This window comes from Lytechinus variegatus, chromosome 7 (genome assembly GCF_018143015.1).
Source record: "Lytechinus variegatus isolate NC3 chromosome 7, Lvar_3.0, whole genome shotgun sequence".
Lineage (NCBI taxonomy): Eukaryota > Metazoa > Echinodermata > Echinoidea > Temnopleuroida > Toxopneustidae > Lytechinus > Lytechinus variegatus.
The window spans coordinates 38,769,300-38,786,403 of NC_054746.1; the positions used below are offsets into that span (position 1 = coordinate 38,769,300).

General features: G+C 32.9%; 1 protein-coding gene across 4 annotated transcripts; it reads right to left on the reverse strand.

The window, feature by feature from the left end:
• Positions 1-138: 138 nt before the first annotated feature.
• Positions 139-17,093, reverse strand: LOC121419230 (KICSTOR complex protein kaptin-like). Of its 4 annotated transcripts, none has more exons than XM_041613600.1 (12): positions 16,941-17,093; positions 13,297-13,519; positions 10,905-10,990; positions 10,347-10,434; positions 9,817-9,871; positions 8,604-8,679; positions 8,099-8,169; positions 7,714-7,820; positions 5,813-6,032; positions 4,234-4,369; positions 2,296-2,586; positions 139-1,601 (listed from the first exon to the last, which is right to left on the reverse strand). In XM_041613600.1, the coding sequence occupies exons 2-12, from the start codon at positions 13,511-13,513 to the stop codon at positions 1,530-1,532; spliced, it is 1,419 nt and encodes a 472-aa protein (XP_041469534.1). In that variant the 5' UTR covers positions 13,514-13,519; positions 16,941-17,093; the 3' UTR covers positions 139-1,529. The 4 variants fall into 4 exon arrangements, with proteins under 4 accessions (XP_041469534.1, XP_041469535.1, XP_041469532.1 ...); XM_041613601.1 differs by having other exon boundaries at positions 13,297-13,523; XM_041613598.1 differs by having other exon boundaries at positions 16,837-17,093.
• Positions 17,094-17,104: the final 11 nt, after the last annotated feature.

Genomic DNA, 17,104 nt, shown 5'->3' on the forward strand with positions numbered 1-17,104 from the left:
TTATGACCCAAAATGCTACTCACATTTGTAAAGAAAAATGATTTCCTGTATACTCATTGTTTACCCAAGGTGTCTTTTGCCCCCTTACTCTCGTAGTTAGTATACTAGGGCATTTATATCACAAGATTCTACAAACTCCATGCATCCCACATCAAGTTGACATCCTGTGTTTGGAGTTGTCTCCCTAATTGAGACATGGAAAGGTCTTTCAAGAAACGTGTGTCAAGTCTCATAAAATTATGAAAGGTTAGGGGAAGGCGTGTAAGTTGTGAAACTTTTTGCTTTTTGCATGTTAGAATTGATGTGATTAATAATCTTGTAGAAATAAGTACTTTGCCTTAAAATTTAATTCTTCTGAAATATTTTTCAACTATATATAACTTTCTATCCCAACAATGAAAGTTATTGCCACCTTTGAAAAAAGAGGTGTCAAATGGCTCAACTTGCCGCATCTGTGGGGGTAAGTTGAGTCAGCTTCTGGGGTAAGTTGAGCAACAAAAACTATATCAAAAATATATGGGGGAAGAACCAGCATGTCAATTTTTTATTTAAAGTCTTTTCACTTGCTAATTCTCTGTACATTGTAAATACTAACATCCTCTAAAACCAGTCATGTAAATTTGCTCCTTTCTGCATACATATCGATGGCATGTTAAGGTTTTTTTTCATATACATTACCATAAGAATTTCCATGGCTCAACTTTACCCCAGTCCGAACTTAATGCGACTATTTCGCATCCACACATTTAATATGCATCCATCATGCAAAAGACTATGACAATAATGAAGATCCATACCTGGACTACCAATATTGTTCTTGTGTGTGTTTAAAAAGAACTTGTCTATTTCACACCCTTTTTTACTTTTTTGCTGAAATTTGTAGTTTTCCCTCTGAAAAGGTAATGTTTGTTTCAAAGTTGAAAACAATGTGGTGGGGTTAGGGTTAGGAAATGGGTCATCAATACATGACACCACCACAATGTCTGACTCATTCATTATTGGCCTGGGGCTGGTGGCTCAACTTGCCCCTATGCTCAACTTACCCCACCTTCCGCTACAGTTTTGGGTTTAATGGTCAATGTAATCAAAGTAAAGACTAATTTGGAAATATGGATAATGTATGATGGCCACAGAAGTGACCCGATATCTCCATGTTATATGCACTAGTGATTGCTTCAAATAAAGATTATATCCTGAATTTTTTAGCCCATCCATGCTTGAGAAATGGTTTAAAAAGAAAAATAAGAGTATGCAGCATTCTGATCAGGACTCTGGCCATTAGCAATGTTGTGCAAAAGCACTTGGCTAGTTGTGTTGTACATTAGTGGACATCAAGGAGGATCATATAGTCATTTCCAATGCTCATCCATGCGTAACAATGTTCACTCCATTCCATGTATATCTCTCCATACAACAGGCACTCAATGATTGTTCTTGGCCTAAAGTCTTGTTTCTTCTTGACAGCCAAGATTCATCTCAATAATGCATTAATATTGAAATGACAGTGGTAATTGTTGGAATACATCCCATCAAGTTGGGGCATCTCCATTCAGGTCTTTCAATGCCTCTAAACACCTCTGTGCAGCCTTGTCAAGATTGTGCTGTAGAATAAACAATGATAGCATGAGAAAGCGTAATGTCATCAGAAGCAAAAATAAAATATTTGAAAGCAAAGTACATAATCATACAATGTAAATTTGTTTTCATAATATCTTAAACTCTTTTCCACTCTTCTATGACTTACTATATGATATGAGGTGATTTTCAAGAACAAGAACTGTGTCATCTTCTTCAATTTCACCTGTTTAGAAGCAATATTATTTGATGAATGCAACCAAAAGTAATTTCACAGGTTTAATTTGTATTGCATGAATTGTCTTTACCACATCTAATGTAGTTTTCATTGTAATTAAAACAAAACAAGACCCCCCCAAAAAACCCCTCTTGACCCAAGCATTGATTATTGAATATCCTTAAAAATTTAGATAACTTTTCAACATAATAAACATCTTTGTACATCTGACAATTATTATTCTCCACTTTTAATTTCCTTCATGGACTACTTGAGGCATGATACTAAGAAAGTAAATGAATATTTTTAATGAAATAGAAAAAAAAGTGATCCATAAAGAATCATTTTTAGAGAGCTTGAATTGATATTTGGTTGGATGTGTATATTTTAAGTTGTCAGAAATTTATTTTTGAAACCATAGTTCTATTATATGAGCATAATATTAGTTATAATACCAATTGTTTTTCATGTTCACATTACACTTTCGAAGCTACCATACCAACCTGAAGAACATGGAGTCCTCTGGTTGATAGTACAATGACCTCTTTTAATCCATCACCAGTGAGATCAAAATGATTTAAGGCTAAAAGCGGATGGGCAAAGCTTCTAGACCAGAGCAACTCATAATGACCATTTTTTCTTCCTCCACCACCTCCTCCTCCTCCTCCTTCACCTTCACCTTCCTCTTCATTGGTTGGTTTCTCCTCAGGAAGACTGTTATCTGATTTAGCTTGTCCATTGGTAGATGGTATAATGGCACTTTCAGGTGGAATGTACTTGTAAGCCAAAAGTGCCTGTGAAAGAAAATTCAGTGAATAGAAATATCAATAAAAATATCATGAAATGATACTAGTCGACTTGAAAACAATTTTCAGATACTCTTGAATTGCATTTGAACAGAAATGAACCATCAACAATCCCACAAACGTATGGTTCCATGACATTTGCACCCGCTGCAATTGCTCTACTCTAAATTCCACAAACTAATGAAATGACCAACTTCAACCTTGGGTTGAACGCTATACCCTACCTGAAACCTAACCCTAACAGAAAACCCTATTGCAAACTACATTTTAGATGAAATCAAGCCAAGAGAAAATGTCGCAGGAGCAAAAGTCGTGTCACCTTATGCACATCAACTATAAGCAGAATACTCTGGAAGTTGTTCATCTCTGCTTGTGGTTAATATGACAAAGTGTCTGGCTCTCAAGGAGTATTTAAAGGAATGCTCCAGTCTGAAGATATTCATATGTCAATAAATAGAGTAAAATTCACAGAGCAATATGCTTAAAATTTGATGAAAATCAGATAACAAATAACAAAGTTATTGAATTTGAAATATTGCCTTTTTCCAGTGAAACAGTTCTAGGCACGTCTTCATGAATATTCATTAGGGCTGAGAAAGTTGTTCTTTTGTATTTGAAATAAGGTATATTAAAATTTGTTCTTCCAAGTGCTAAAACAATTGGATTGACAACTGATAGGTGCAAAAAATATTCATTGCTGCAACTTATTTCATCATGATGGAGACACATCATTTACCCATGTATGAAAAAATGATATAATTAGGATTTCATGTAATAACATAAGAAAATCGAATGTGAGGATGTGACATCATCAGCCCACTTAATGAATATTCATAAAGACGTGCAAATAACTGTATTTACAAAATATTGCTAAGCTTTAAAATTCAATGACTTTGTTATTTGTCATCCAATTTTGATGAAATTTTCAATATATTGCTCTGTGAATTTTACTCTATTTAGATGAAAATATTCTTAGTGTGAACATAATTGATGCAGAAATAAAGAAAAGAGAGCAAGTTGAACAAAAACATTTTTGTAACAGACCAACGTACTAACTAACCAACAGAAAAAGTGACTACTAGGTCTCTGCTGAACTTTGTTCAGGTAAGACAAAAAATTGCAAAAATTGCAAGGCGTTATTGTTATGCCACAATCCTTTCCCTGACATGATTTGCTACACTTACAAAACAAGATTTTAGATTGATAATTTTATCATGATTGATATCTGTATTAACTTTTAAAATTAATCCAGCAATGATCTAATAAAAAAAAATCTACATGCATTATAAAAGAGCACAATGTTGTGCATCAGTCATTGTTATGATCAATTAATCACTGTTGTGGTCTAGTGGTTTTTCATCACTCTTGCCTTTCAATGAGAGGGTTGTTGGTTCTCAGCCATGGCAATATTTCCTACAGCACAGCAAGAAATCTATCCATATTGTGCTGCAGTTAACACAGATGTAGTAAATGAGTACCTAGCAGGAATTCCTTGAAGTAGGGTAATAATGACTAGTACCTTGAACACTGCAGAGTGCATTCATTGTGTTCTATAAATTGTACTATTTTTATTATATTGGTCAGCAAAGATGACCGTAAAGTGATGTCATGTGATCATCAGAACAATAGACCTACCTGTCCATAGGTGCCTATAAGAAGTTCATTCTGACCATCCCAGTCTAAATCTGCTACACATGTACATAGCGCACAATCAAACAAGTCACTTTGCGGCAGCACTGTCTGATTTTGGAATCCTTCTTTCAATACATTCCTAGAAAAAAAATAGAATTGACAAAGCTTATCTAAATTGAATTTGACAATAAAATTGACAAGAGAATGAACAATCTAATCATCATTATCTATTTTTTGCCCAGGGCCATGATTTTTTTATGTGAAGATTTATCAAGGAGTATGAGACAAGAGCATAATTTTTTTTTAATTTAACAGGTTACAATTTTATAACACCATTTTTTTAAGGAAAAATCAACCTGTACAGTTCCATTCCATTGTTAAGACTTTTTGTTTTTCCTTTATACACATGCCATGTCATAGCCAATACATGCAACTAGCACTTTTTATAAAAATATGGTAAATGTATTTCAAAATTACTTGAAAATGTGTGGGTTATAAATACTGAAAAAAAATTATTTGTATGTATTTTACATTAAGTAACACTGAATAGTTGACACAGGTACATATAAATTGCTACATTTCTGTGATAATAGGAGTGAAATGGTAAGTATGAGAAAGCTATTGTTATCACTTCCTGCATTCCTTTTCAGGGGAGATTAGTGCTGCAGACTTATTGTGCTTACTTCCTTTGGCTTCCCATCACATACAGAGGCTTGGATTCAAATTATTGATTGATTACTTGTTTTTACAATGTTACATAATGCATCCACAATAAATGAAAACTGTGCTGCAAGCAAGTGGAAAACAACTGTGTGAACATTAGGATGGATCGATATGACAGTAATATCAAAATATTCCTACTCACTGGGTAATACATGTTAAACAATCAAACCTTCAGAAATTAACCTTTGTCATACTTTGATGAATTTTCGTTAAACTCTCATTGACACAACATTATCTAAATAATGTTTCTGCTTTTATCGCAACCAACTTGACATCATATGAATTACCCTTCAATAACAAAATTGTGATTTCCTTGAGATAATGAAACAGGTAGTGGAATAAGGGCATAAGGATGGAATATCTGGAGAGCAAACGGAAGAATACAATTATCATTGGAATTAGAATCAATTGATCCAAATAATAAAGGTTCTCTTTAAGTCCCATGTTCATAGGCCATTCATTTCACTGCTTCATAACCTTCAGCACCACATTCTGCGATTGATCATATCATGCAATTTAATGCCTTAGCAACGTAAGAATCCATTACTATGATGGAGTGTTGTGGCCCAGTGGATTAGTCTCCGGACTCTGAAACAGAGGGTCATGGGTTCGAATCCCAACCATGGCGTAATTTCCTTCAGCAAGAAATTGATCCACAATGTGCTGCACTAAACCCAGGTGAGGTAGATGGGTACCTGGCAGGAATTTATTCCTTGAAACGCAGCGCGCGTAACAGCTGCACTGCTAAAGCCAGGGTAATTATGCTGCATGTACTGTAGAGCGCTTAGAGGCTTCTGACAAAGTAAGTATTAAGCGCTATATAAGCAAGTATAATTATTATTATTACTATCATATCTACCTGTAAACAACAGCAACTTCCACAGCACTTGTGATAAGAAGATTAAGATCATCATCTAAGATGGTATCATCAACAGTATCTTCTTCCTCCTCTTTCTCTTGAATACCTTCTTCTCTTCTCTCAAGCCAAGGTAATGCTGATTCCATGTGAGTAGATGATGTGAAGATACGTGAACATGTGATGGCACTATCATGGTTCAGTTCCCATTGGTTCATTACCTCTGATGAATAAAAAAACATCTTCATCAAGATGCAGCACAAACAAGCTGGATATTGACATCAAGAAGACTCAAGCCACATGACGATGGATAGATGAATATAATCATTTTACATATGGAATTTTGAAGATTAAAGCTTAAAGCCTGTCTAAGGCTTTGGCACAGTTACTCGAATCTCTGAATGTTACAATATTGCAAACACATAGTAGTCTTTAAAGGTCAAGTCCAGCAAGTCAGAAAAATGTTGATTTGAATCAATAGAGAAAAATCAGACAAGCACAATGCTGAAAATTTCATCAAAATCGGATGTAAAATAAGAAAGTTATGTCATTTCAAAGTTTCGCTTATTTTTAACAAAGTAGTTATATGAACGAGCCAGTTAAATCCAAATGAGACAGTCGATGATGTCACTCACTATTTCTTTTGTTTTTTATTGTTTGAATTATACAATATTTCAATTTTTACGAATTTGACAATTAGGACCTCCTTGCCTGAAGCACAAAATGTTAAAATAGTGGAATTCCAGGTGTTCAGGGAGGAATGAAACTTCATTTCACCTGACAATGACGAGAAAATAAAAATATTTCATAATTCAAGCAATAAAAAAAAAAGAAATAGTGAGTGAGTGACATCATCAACTCTCTCATTTGGATGTAACTGGCTCGTTCATATAACTATTTTGTTAAAAATCAGCGAAACTTTGAAATGTCATAACTTTCTTATTTAACATCCGATTTTGATAACATTTTCAGTATTATGCTTGTTGAATTTTTCTCTTTTTATTCAAATTAAGTTTTTGTCAGGGTGGACTTGTCCTTTAAATGCATGTGTTACCCATTTCATAAATTTTTATGGCAATTCACAAGCAGTTGGAATTTGAATTCAAATCTAGTGCCCTCTCTCTTTTAATGCCTTTTTATCATAATAGTCACTTGAGCACTTACTTTACATATTTAGGAATTGGAAAGTTACTGACAAAGATCATCATATCATGAAATTTTCAGACCATTCCTTGCTTGAGAGACTTTTTCATATAAACAAAACAAAAATATGCAGATATTTTTTATTTTCATCGGGCACCTGAGTAATTTAAATCCATTTTAGGCTGCATGCATATATTTTCAATTGCACAGTGATCGTGCAATGGAAAATTATTTTACAGCATTCAAGGAATTATTTCTCATAAAAAAATATATCATTGTTCCAGAACAAATATCTAAATAATGATAATAAATAAATTAACTTGCATAAAGGGTGGTAATCTGATAAATAGGCAAAGGTTTAACCCTATAGTTGAAACTAGAATTTAAACTACACATCTATAGAATGCTTGGCTTTATAACATTTCTTCCTTAGTTGAAACTAGAATTTAAACTCACACATCTATAGAATGCTTGACTTTATAACAATTCTTCCTTATTCATGGCAGGTATAATGTACCAAAGAATTCATTAAAATTCATTATTTTGTATATTTATTGTACTTCATTGTCTTAATCTGCCCATTTCAAAACTTAATTACTTTTTGATAATTTTTTCTGGTAGGATACGAATAATTTCCAATTTGTGAATGAGTAGACAACTGGCACACCATTAACCCAGGTTTAACTAAATAAACCATGGCTATCAGAATACCTATCAGTATTCCTGATCAGTAATTTTTTCCTTGAATGCATTTGACATACCATTATTTCTTGTGTTAACTAACACAAGTCTGATATAGCCACTACGACATCCAACAACACTCAACCGTCTGCAGTCTTTGAGATTCCAACTGTCCAACCATAATGCACTGCAAAATCAATCAAGAAAAATTAAATTGAAATACAGTCAGCTAGAGCTGGATCTTATTTTAATGTCTGACATGATCACTTTTTAGTTTGTATACATATATTTTCAAATCAAAATACCATAAAAAATTGCATGTTTTCAATGATACACATTCATCAAAAAGCTTCATGACACTAATAAATGTTAAATGTTACTGACCACGATAATATTAAATGAGTTAAAAAACACATTTTCTGGTTCTGCGATTTTTTGGGGGGTCCTAAGTCAGCGTATACTTACACACATGGTAAATCATTAAATTCAGGAAAAATACTTGTCACTGGATGTTCAGAGAATCGACCACCAAGTTCCTTTAAAGCAAAAATTAAAAGAAATTTTGAAAATCAATCATTAAGATTGATAATACTATTGTGATTATTCATAACAAAGATGAAACATTAGATATATTTTCAAATCCAAATTAGAAAAAAACACCTACAGAAACTCACTTAAGAAAATGTCCAACAGATTCATATGATACACATACAATCCTTTGAGCTTACGAGACTCTCCAATCTTCTTAAACACAATAGGGGGTGTTTCATAAATTTGGGGGTAAATGTCATTTACGTTCACATAAATGCTACTCTTAAAAACACCTAGGCTTAATCAAAGTCTCCCCATAACTTTTACATGTTAAGGGTAAAGGGTAAAGATTTGTTTTGCTCAATTCCCCTTTGTTCATTTCCTGGTTTCAGAATCACAAATACATTGTAAATAAATCATCACACATGTTATTACATACCTCCCTATATAGGTGAACTTGATTGTCAGACCCTGTTAGAAGGAAGACTATCTCTTGTTCTCCATCTTCAAGAATTCTATCAATAAGAAGGAAACAAGCTATTAATGATAAATTTCTATCATAATAGTGATAGCACATTGGTGTATTGTACTATATATGATTAGGCATTCACCAAAGTATTTTCATCTAGCATTTAAACAAAGGTTCTCTCTAATAATGATTAAAAAAAAAGGAAAAAAATACTCCTGAGATATGAACCTAAAAATTAATGTAAACTGAGACACAGGCAAAACCCACTGTGCATACTTCCAGGGGCTTACTGTACTATAGCATAAGGCAAGAGCGGTAATCCCAAGGGGGAGAGGTGGACTAAGGAGAAAAATATGCAAAGTAAATTCACTATTCATTCAATTGATGTACCGGTAAGTCTTGAGGTCTGATTTTTTAATTTCTTCTATGAAATAATTATTTCATCACTTGAGATGTCAATCTGAAGATCGAGAACCAATGAGTCAATTACAAGTGGGGCAAGAAAACATTTTATCCAAACACTGGTGGGATACGTCAGACTTGTAATCTGCACTGAGAAGGGTATTGGCATAACCAACAGTTTTGAATCAGATATTATCATAATTAGAGCCTTATTTAACATATTCAGTTGTTAAATTCCTGCTCTTTGTTTAGTCATCATGTGCAACAGAAGCAGACAGTTAAAAATTCACTAATTTTTCAATTTAAACTTTTGATCTCAAGTTTTCATCAAAACACTTAATAACTGATCGGGGCCCTGTTTTACAAATAGTACGTTGTAACAGACTCAAATCAAACTCAAATTACTCTCTTTGTTTTTAAATTTGAAATCAATCTCAATATGAGTTTGAATTAAAGCTAACATGACTCATTATTAGAAGGGTTATAGCTCTTATTCTTCACAACAAATATCTAAAATCTAATACAAAAAAATAATATCAATATACATCATTTTACACTAGTTGATTAACAAATATTTTAACTTGTTATCTCTAAGGAGGATAATGCATATTAAAGTGATGAGTATCAACCAATCTAGAAAACTGAACAAATTGTTTGAGGACAGACTGAGATACAGATATATCAAGTTTGGATTATTTGGAAATCAAAAACATAATTACAATGTTACTAAACTCATTACGAGATTAATCAGTCTGCTAATAAAACATCTCATTGTTCTTACTTGGTGTGACAGAGATAGTATGGGGTGAAATCCAGCTCTATATTGGTCCACATCTCTGCGTAATGAACATTAAAAAAATTAAAAGATAAATAGCAACACTCTGGATCAAAAAAGAATAAGGAGGATTTATGAGCATGTCAGCTGTACTTTGCTTTTCTCACAATGAACTAAACAAATAATTTCAAAAGTCGTCACAAAAAAAATTGCACCAGGATTCTCCTAGTATATGAAGGAACTTGATAAAATGCAGCATCTCATTTCAAGCCAAACTTAAAAAGTCACAGAGAGCAATAATTTACAAAGAAAGCAAAAATTTGTATGTCTAACTTTGCACATGCAGAAATGAACAAGACATGTTAATTAATGATACCTTGCAAAATGACCTTATATTGACAAATTTCCTTACTTAATAATACCCCATATCTTAACAAAACCACATGCCACTTAGTGATTTTTTAAAAATAGATTCTGTTAGAATTTGATTTGTGATCATACCACAACTGGAAACCACCTTTAATATATATACTCACGTGCTATACTGTCAAGTACATACTCAGATCCTTTGTCCCATGGTGCATAAAGGTTAAGTATATGAGAAGGATGATCAGTCTCTGCATCCTTATGAAAGACAACAAAAAAGTAACATTCCAATTTGAATACTAAAATTAACTTCACTGATCTAATTCAGCCATTTCAGAATACCTCTGATTTATCAGGAAAAGCAAAATGCAATGTAAAAAGATATGTTACCAGTAAATCTATTCATATGTCTAGAGCTATCCTAAATTCCCAATAATTTACATCAAGAGAAATGTTAAGCTACATATTCCTGGCAAAAGTCATTGTGGTAAGAATATGAAATGCACATAAAAATGAAAATTAGGGTTATTAAAGGAAATTCACCAGTGATAAAAGTGATAAAAGGAGGGATTTGAAATAAAAATGAAAAAAATTAAAAATAAAATGAGAATCAAACACTGTCAGCACATTTTAAGAAAGGCAGCTTGTGAAATCTGATCATCCTTTAGTTTGATCTTGTATGTTCTAAACACTTCAGATCATAAGACATAATCACAGCATGTTCATACCTTGGTAAATGTAATTCCAATGATGTACCCTCCACCATCCTCCATAAGACGTTGGTAAGAATCGATTGAGATTATCTCTGCATCATCTTAAGAAAAAGTCATAATACTTGGAAATTATACATTAATTATATCATTATATATCATTTTATCTTTGCTACTCTTTATCTTAGCTGTTGAGTTTGTCAGCAACAAAATCAGAAATGATAAGGATATAAAGGGAATTTGTGTTGGAAAAAAATCTAAAGAAATAAAGTTATGTCAGGTAGCTGACGACATGACACTTTGGGGGCAAAATAATTATTCATGAAACAAGGCCATAGAGCATATATAATAGATTTTGGAAAAGTTTCAGGTGTTATTTTAAACAAGGAAAAAAACACAAGTCATGTGGTTGGGGAAAGATAAACCTTTAGTAATGATAAGTAATATTCCATGGGCTGAGAATTATGTTAAAGCCCTTGGGATATTTTTTACCAGACATGAATCCATGAGCTGCGAGCTTAATTGGTCAAAGGATAAAATTAATAAAATAGAAAGATTGCTTAACATTTGTAAACAACAAAATCTTACATATAAAGGTAAGATAATTATCTTAAAAACATTAATATTGTCTAAATTTATATACACTGGTCAAATTATTTTTTGTCTAAATGACCTGGTTAAAAAATAGACAAACTAATGAACTTTCTTTGGGGATCCAAAATTAACAAAGTAAAAAGAGCTTTGGTAATTAGTGATTTGTCAAATGGTGGATTAAATATGTTAGATCTAGGTATACAGTTAAACAGTTTTAAGTTAAAATGGCTTTTCAAATATTTCGATGACACTACATCAAAATGGAAATGGATGTTTGATTATTGGTTTGATTAATTAGGTGGAAGTTTTATTTTAAGAAATTGTAAGTGTAATCCACAATATATCTTGTCATTGAAAACGATTCCAAAGTTTTATCGTGAAATATTATATGCTTATTTTACTTTAAAAAAAGAAAAATTGCTTAAGGAAAAGAAAAATGTAATTTCAAGTGCAGAAGCTTGCAAAGAATTGTTATGGTTTAACAACAATATCAGACATAATGGAAGGATGTTGCTATTTAGGAACTGGATACGGTCAAATATTTTGTTCATTGGTGATCTGGTATCTAAGAATACCTTTCTTACTGTAAATGAGATAAAAGAAAGGTTAGTCAATTTAGTTGGACTGTGGTTGACAGAATATGCAGGTTGTTTTATGTCAATACCAAAAATGTGGAGAGAACTAAAAGAAAATAACTTTGTTTTGTTAAGAAAATTAAAAAATTCAATTTTGAATGATGAGTCATGTATGCCATTGCCATCTGTAAATACATTGCTTAATTGTAACTCTAGCGTAAAACAAATTTATCAAGAGATGTTACAATTACATGTTGAAAGATCAAGGGCCGAATTATTTTGGAAAAATTTTAGATGAAGAAAATAAGAATTCTTGGTTGTTTACATGGACAATGAAATTCAAAAATATTCAAAATACAATAGCCCATTTGAATTTCAATTTTATGTATGATTCATTACCTACTCTCTGTAACTTAAAAAAATGGAATTTAAGAAACACAGATATTTGTAGTGAATGCAATAAGTTGAGTGATTTATTACATTTGTTTTGGTTGTGTACAGAGGTTGATAAGTTTTGGAAATATGTCGAAGCACTCATAAGAAAAATGTCTATTCAAAATTTTCGTTTGAAGCCTCAGCATATTGTTTACGGTTTAAGAAAAGAAAAAAAAATTAATTTGATGTTGAATTATGCATTATATTCTATTTACAGAGGTCACAAGATATCATTAGTTACAATGAAAAAGATGAAGTTTTATGATTTGAAAATTATGTTTATATATGTTCTGGAAAAAAGATATAATGAGAGACATAAACGAAAGGACAATTTGTATATAAATATGAGCAAATGGAATTTAATACTGAATAACTTGTAAAACTTTTGTTTGTGTACATACACATGTATATACATGTATGTGTATATATTTTTATTCAAATAAAGAAGACCAGCACTGGTTAAAAATAAAAAAATATATACCATTTTATAATTATACACTAATGATGATAACACAATCTTTAAATATAAATGATTAAATGCTGATTACTATCTAGTATGCAGAGTAAAACATTTTGTTTCTTTTGAATGTTTTTCCAATTTCAAAAGTCCAACATTGCAAACATCTCCATTTCTGCATATATATAACCATTCCTGCATATATGGAACAAACAAAAAAATATGAATACATTGAAAAATATATTAGATGAGATTAAAAATAGATGAAGTATTGTATAGGCCTATATTGGTTTACAAGTACACACCCACATCCAACAAAGATATCATAAATGGAGGATATTTAAAATACCTGGAATTCCTGCAAAGTGGATTTCTTTGGCTACAGGTTGAAGCTCAGTCTTGCCCCTCTCTGCCATGTATTCTAGAGAGACTACTTTATCTTTGAGTGGAGCAACCAACACCTTACCGACTCCTCCAGGGTATGCCAAGGATGTAAGACCATAGACGTTGCTTTGGCAGGGTATGGAGGTGAAATGTGCCTCATGAAATCCATGTCTTTCAGCCATTTCAATCTATCTGATACAAATCAATTGTAAATCAATAATACCAGGGTTCAGGGTTTTTTGGGGGCATTGTACATGTAATCAGGCAGGGTGGGAAGTAAATTTTCTTTCTAAGGGCTATTTTTTTCACATTGGGGCAATAACTAATCTTAGGGGGATATATTCTCTTTTAAGGGCTACTTTTTGTGCAAAAAGTATTTAGTGAGCACTGTAAGGAAATTTTTCATTATTTACCTACCCTCAAATTCTGTCAATTGATATTTACATGTATGTTCTGATGTACATAGAAAATCATTATTCTAAACTTTCTTGAATACATATATGGCAGATTTTGGGGAGATTTTAGAAAAGATGGTCACCCAAAAGCATTCAATTTGGAGAATACAACAGGCGATTTTGATTTACATGGGGGCAGAATCACCAGTTGGCCTCATGTATTTCCTATGCTGTAACCAGGGAAGTAGGCCTATCATCATTTAACAACAAAGGATTGCACTGAAACAATTTTTAAAACAAAATTTGATTCAAGATGAAGATATGATATATTTAAATCCCCTGAACACCCCCCCCCCGAAAAAAAGGCCTTCGTGTACTACACATACAAAAAAAAAGAGTGCAAAGCATATTCTTTCCTTTCTTTTCTTTTCCTTTCCCTCATTCTTTCTCATCTACCTTCCTGATTTTTCTTTTTATCTTTCTTTTTTTCCATTCCTTCTTTCTGAATTCTCTTGTCCATTCCATCTATCTTTATTTCTTATCATTTCCTAGTTTTCCTTCCTTTCTGTGTTAATCTATTTTCTTCATTCTTTCCTTCTTTACATGTCCCTAATTGTTTTTTTCTTCTTTCTCTTACTTTCCTTCTTTTGTTAAAAATTTCTTCTTTTATTTCTTCATTCTTTCTTTCTTTAAAATTGTTATGCTTCCTTTTCCTCTTCCTTTTCTTTTGTTCTTTCTCTCCTTCAATTATTTTATTGCTTTTTTCATTCTCCCCTCCCTCTCTTTCATCCTTTATTTTCTTTTTCCCCTTTTTGCTATTCCCTTCCTTCCTTCCTCCCTCCCTTCCTGTTTTTCTCTTTTTTTCCTCAAAGAATGAAGGAAACATTTTCTTTCTTTCAATTCTTCATTCATCCTCCATTTTTGTTCTTTCTCTCCTTTTGTCTTTAAAAAATTCATTCATCATCCCTTCCTTTCTTTTTCTTTCCTTTATTTCTTTCATAGTTTCATCCTTCTTTTATTCTAACTTTCTTTCCTTTCACTTTTATTTTTTTCCTTCATTTTCTTTGATTCATTTCCCCCCTTGATTTTTCTTTCTTTGTTATCCATTCATCTCTTTTCTTTCTCTCCTTCATTATTTCACCCATTTGTTCACCCTCCCTTCCTTTTCTTTTCTTTCTTTTTTTCCCCTTTCTTCATTTATTTATTTCTTTCTTCTTTTATAATTATTTTCAGTGATTCCCTTTTTTATTTTGTGCCACGGTCACAAAAGTACATGGAAATATGGCATATCAACACAGTAATTTTGGTCATGGCAGGCAAGATAAAATCACTTTGAAAAAAAAATACAAGGTACATCAAGTACATTTGACATCTAAAAAAAGGATGTACCGAAAAAAATGGCCTTTGATGGCCTAAAAATGGCCAAAGATTTTGGCCTTGGTGCCCTAAAAAATATGAGGTATTTCAAGGCCAAACTGGCCTTGCAGTAAAAATGACAAAAATTTAAGGCCTGAAGTATCTTGAGCGATGTTCGTGCAGGCTCCACTCCACTTCACTGATACTGAAGTGGAGTGGAGCCTGCAGACCTGCAGGAAATCGCTTGAGGTAGACTCTAAGGTCCGTATTCTGAAGTCAGGTTTAACTTAGACCATGGTCTAACTCTGTGCTAAACTTATGGGAAGCCAAAAGTGTCAAAATTTTTATTAAGTTGTATGTTTCTTATATTTACTGTGCTCTTTCCTGATTCTTAAAGGGGAAGTTTACCCTGAAGAAGACTTTGTTGTAAAAATAGCAGAAAAAATAGTAAAAAATATTGGTGAAGGTTTGAGGAAAATCCGTTAAAGAGTAAGAAAGTTATTAGAGTTCAAAGTTTTGGATTTGTGACGTCATAAACGAGCAGCTGCCCAATGTGTTATGTAATATAAAACGCATGAATTTCAAATTTTATATGGTTCCTGATGACTTGATTTTGTTTTCTATTCATGATCGGGTGTGAAATGATTTGTCTATTGATATACAAAAGGTACAGTAAAAAACATTTTCAATTTTCTGAGAAAATGACATTTCATTGATTTTTTACCATTCGCTATGTAGGAATGCTGCTCGCATATGACGTCACAAATCAAATAATTGAAATTCTAATAACTTTTTAATTATTTGATGAATTTTTCTCAAACCTTCGGCAATATTTTTCATTATTTTTTCTGCTATTTTTACAATAAACTTTTTGTTAGGGTGAACTTTCCCTTTAATGGTGAAGACAATCATATATTTATACTTCCTGGACAATTATGAAAGATTTGAGAGCCAAACATGCCAAATTAGCTGAAACATGATATCTCTACTAATAGTGATTTATGAAACAATTGGCGGAAAGAGATCCATATGCACCCCCCTCCAAAAATAACAAAACTAAAAAGATTGTTGAGACTTCCGGTTCATTCACTTTAGATTTCTCTATCATTTTTTTACTGTTGCTTACCTTCATTTTTGTTCAATGGGACTCAAACTCACCTCGTTTTATCTGCAGTCAAGACCTTTTCCGCTATGCTAGCGAGAAGCGCTGATACCGGAAGGGGTATTTTAACGATTATCAGCCGATAGTTCGACTAGTCTTGACTCACAGACCCTTTACTGACTAAATAAACCGATGTCCATGGACAATTACACGCACTAGATCCTGCTCGAAATTTGACAGAATAAAGCCATATTTTGGTATGTATTTTCACTCATCATCATATATGTTTTTAGGGCTAGATATATAATTCTGAACCTTCTCCATGTTTTTATTTTCAATTTTAGTGGGGGTGCATATGGAACTCTAACCCAATTGGCTATCCATACTTAAACCGCAACTTCAAACCTGAGTGAGTAAAACTGAAACCCGACTTCAGAATACGGGCCTAAGTAAACATGGTAAATAACTCTATAAAGTCTTAAGTTAAAATGTAGGCTGAAGTTACCGTAATTAACGTTCCAGGGGCAGGGGTGAGGAGTCTAACTTACTTTTGGAATAGACCTGTAATTGCCTTTGCCTTGAAAGAATATTTAATGATCTAGGCCTAACCAAAATTTTAATAATAAAGATTCGGTCAAATCTTTCTACTTACATTACAGTATAAAGTTACACTTGACTAGCTTGACACAGGCACAACTCAGCTCCCAGAGTCCCAGCTCTGCCTCTATTATTCACTCTCTACTCTAGATTTCTCACCGTGCTCCTATTTTATATGGTCCTCCGAGCTCCAGCTTGGATCCGGATATGGGGCGGCCTGAGGGTGGACTCGATCCCTCGGGCGCAGCGCGGCGTGACCGGCGGCTTTGCCCTCGATGAACTGGTCGAGTAGCTAGACGTGTGCCGTTATTATCTCGCTTGTA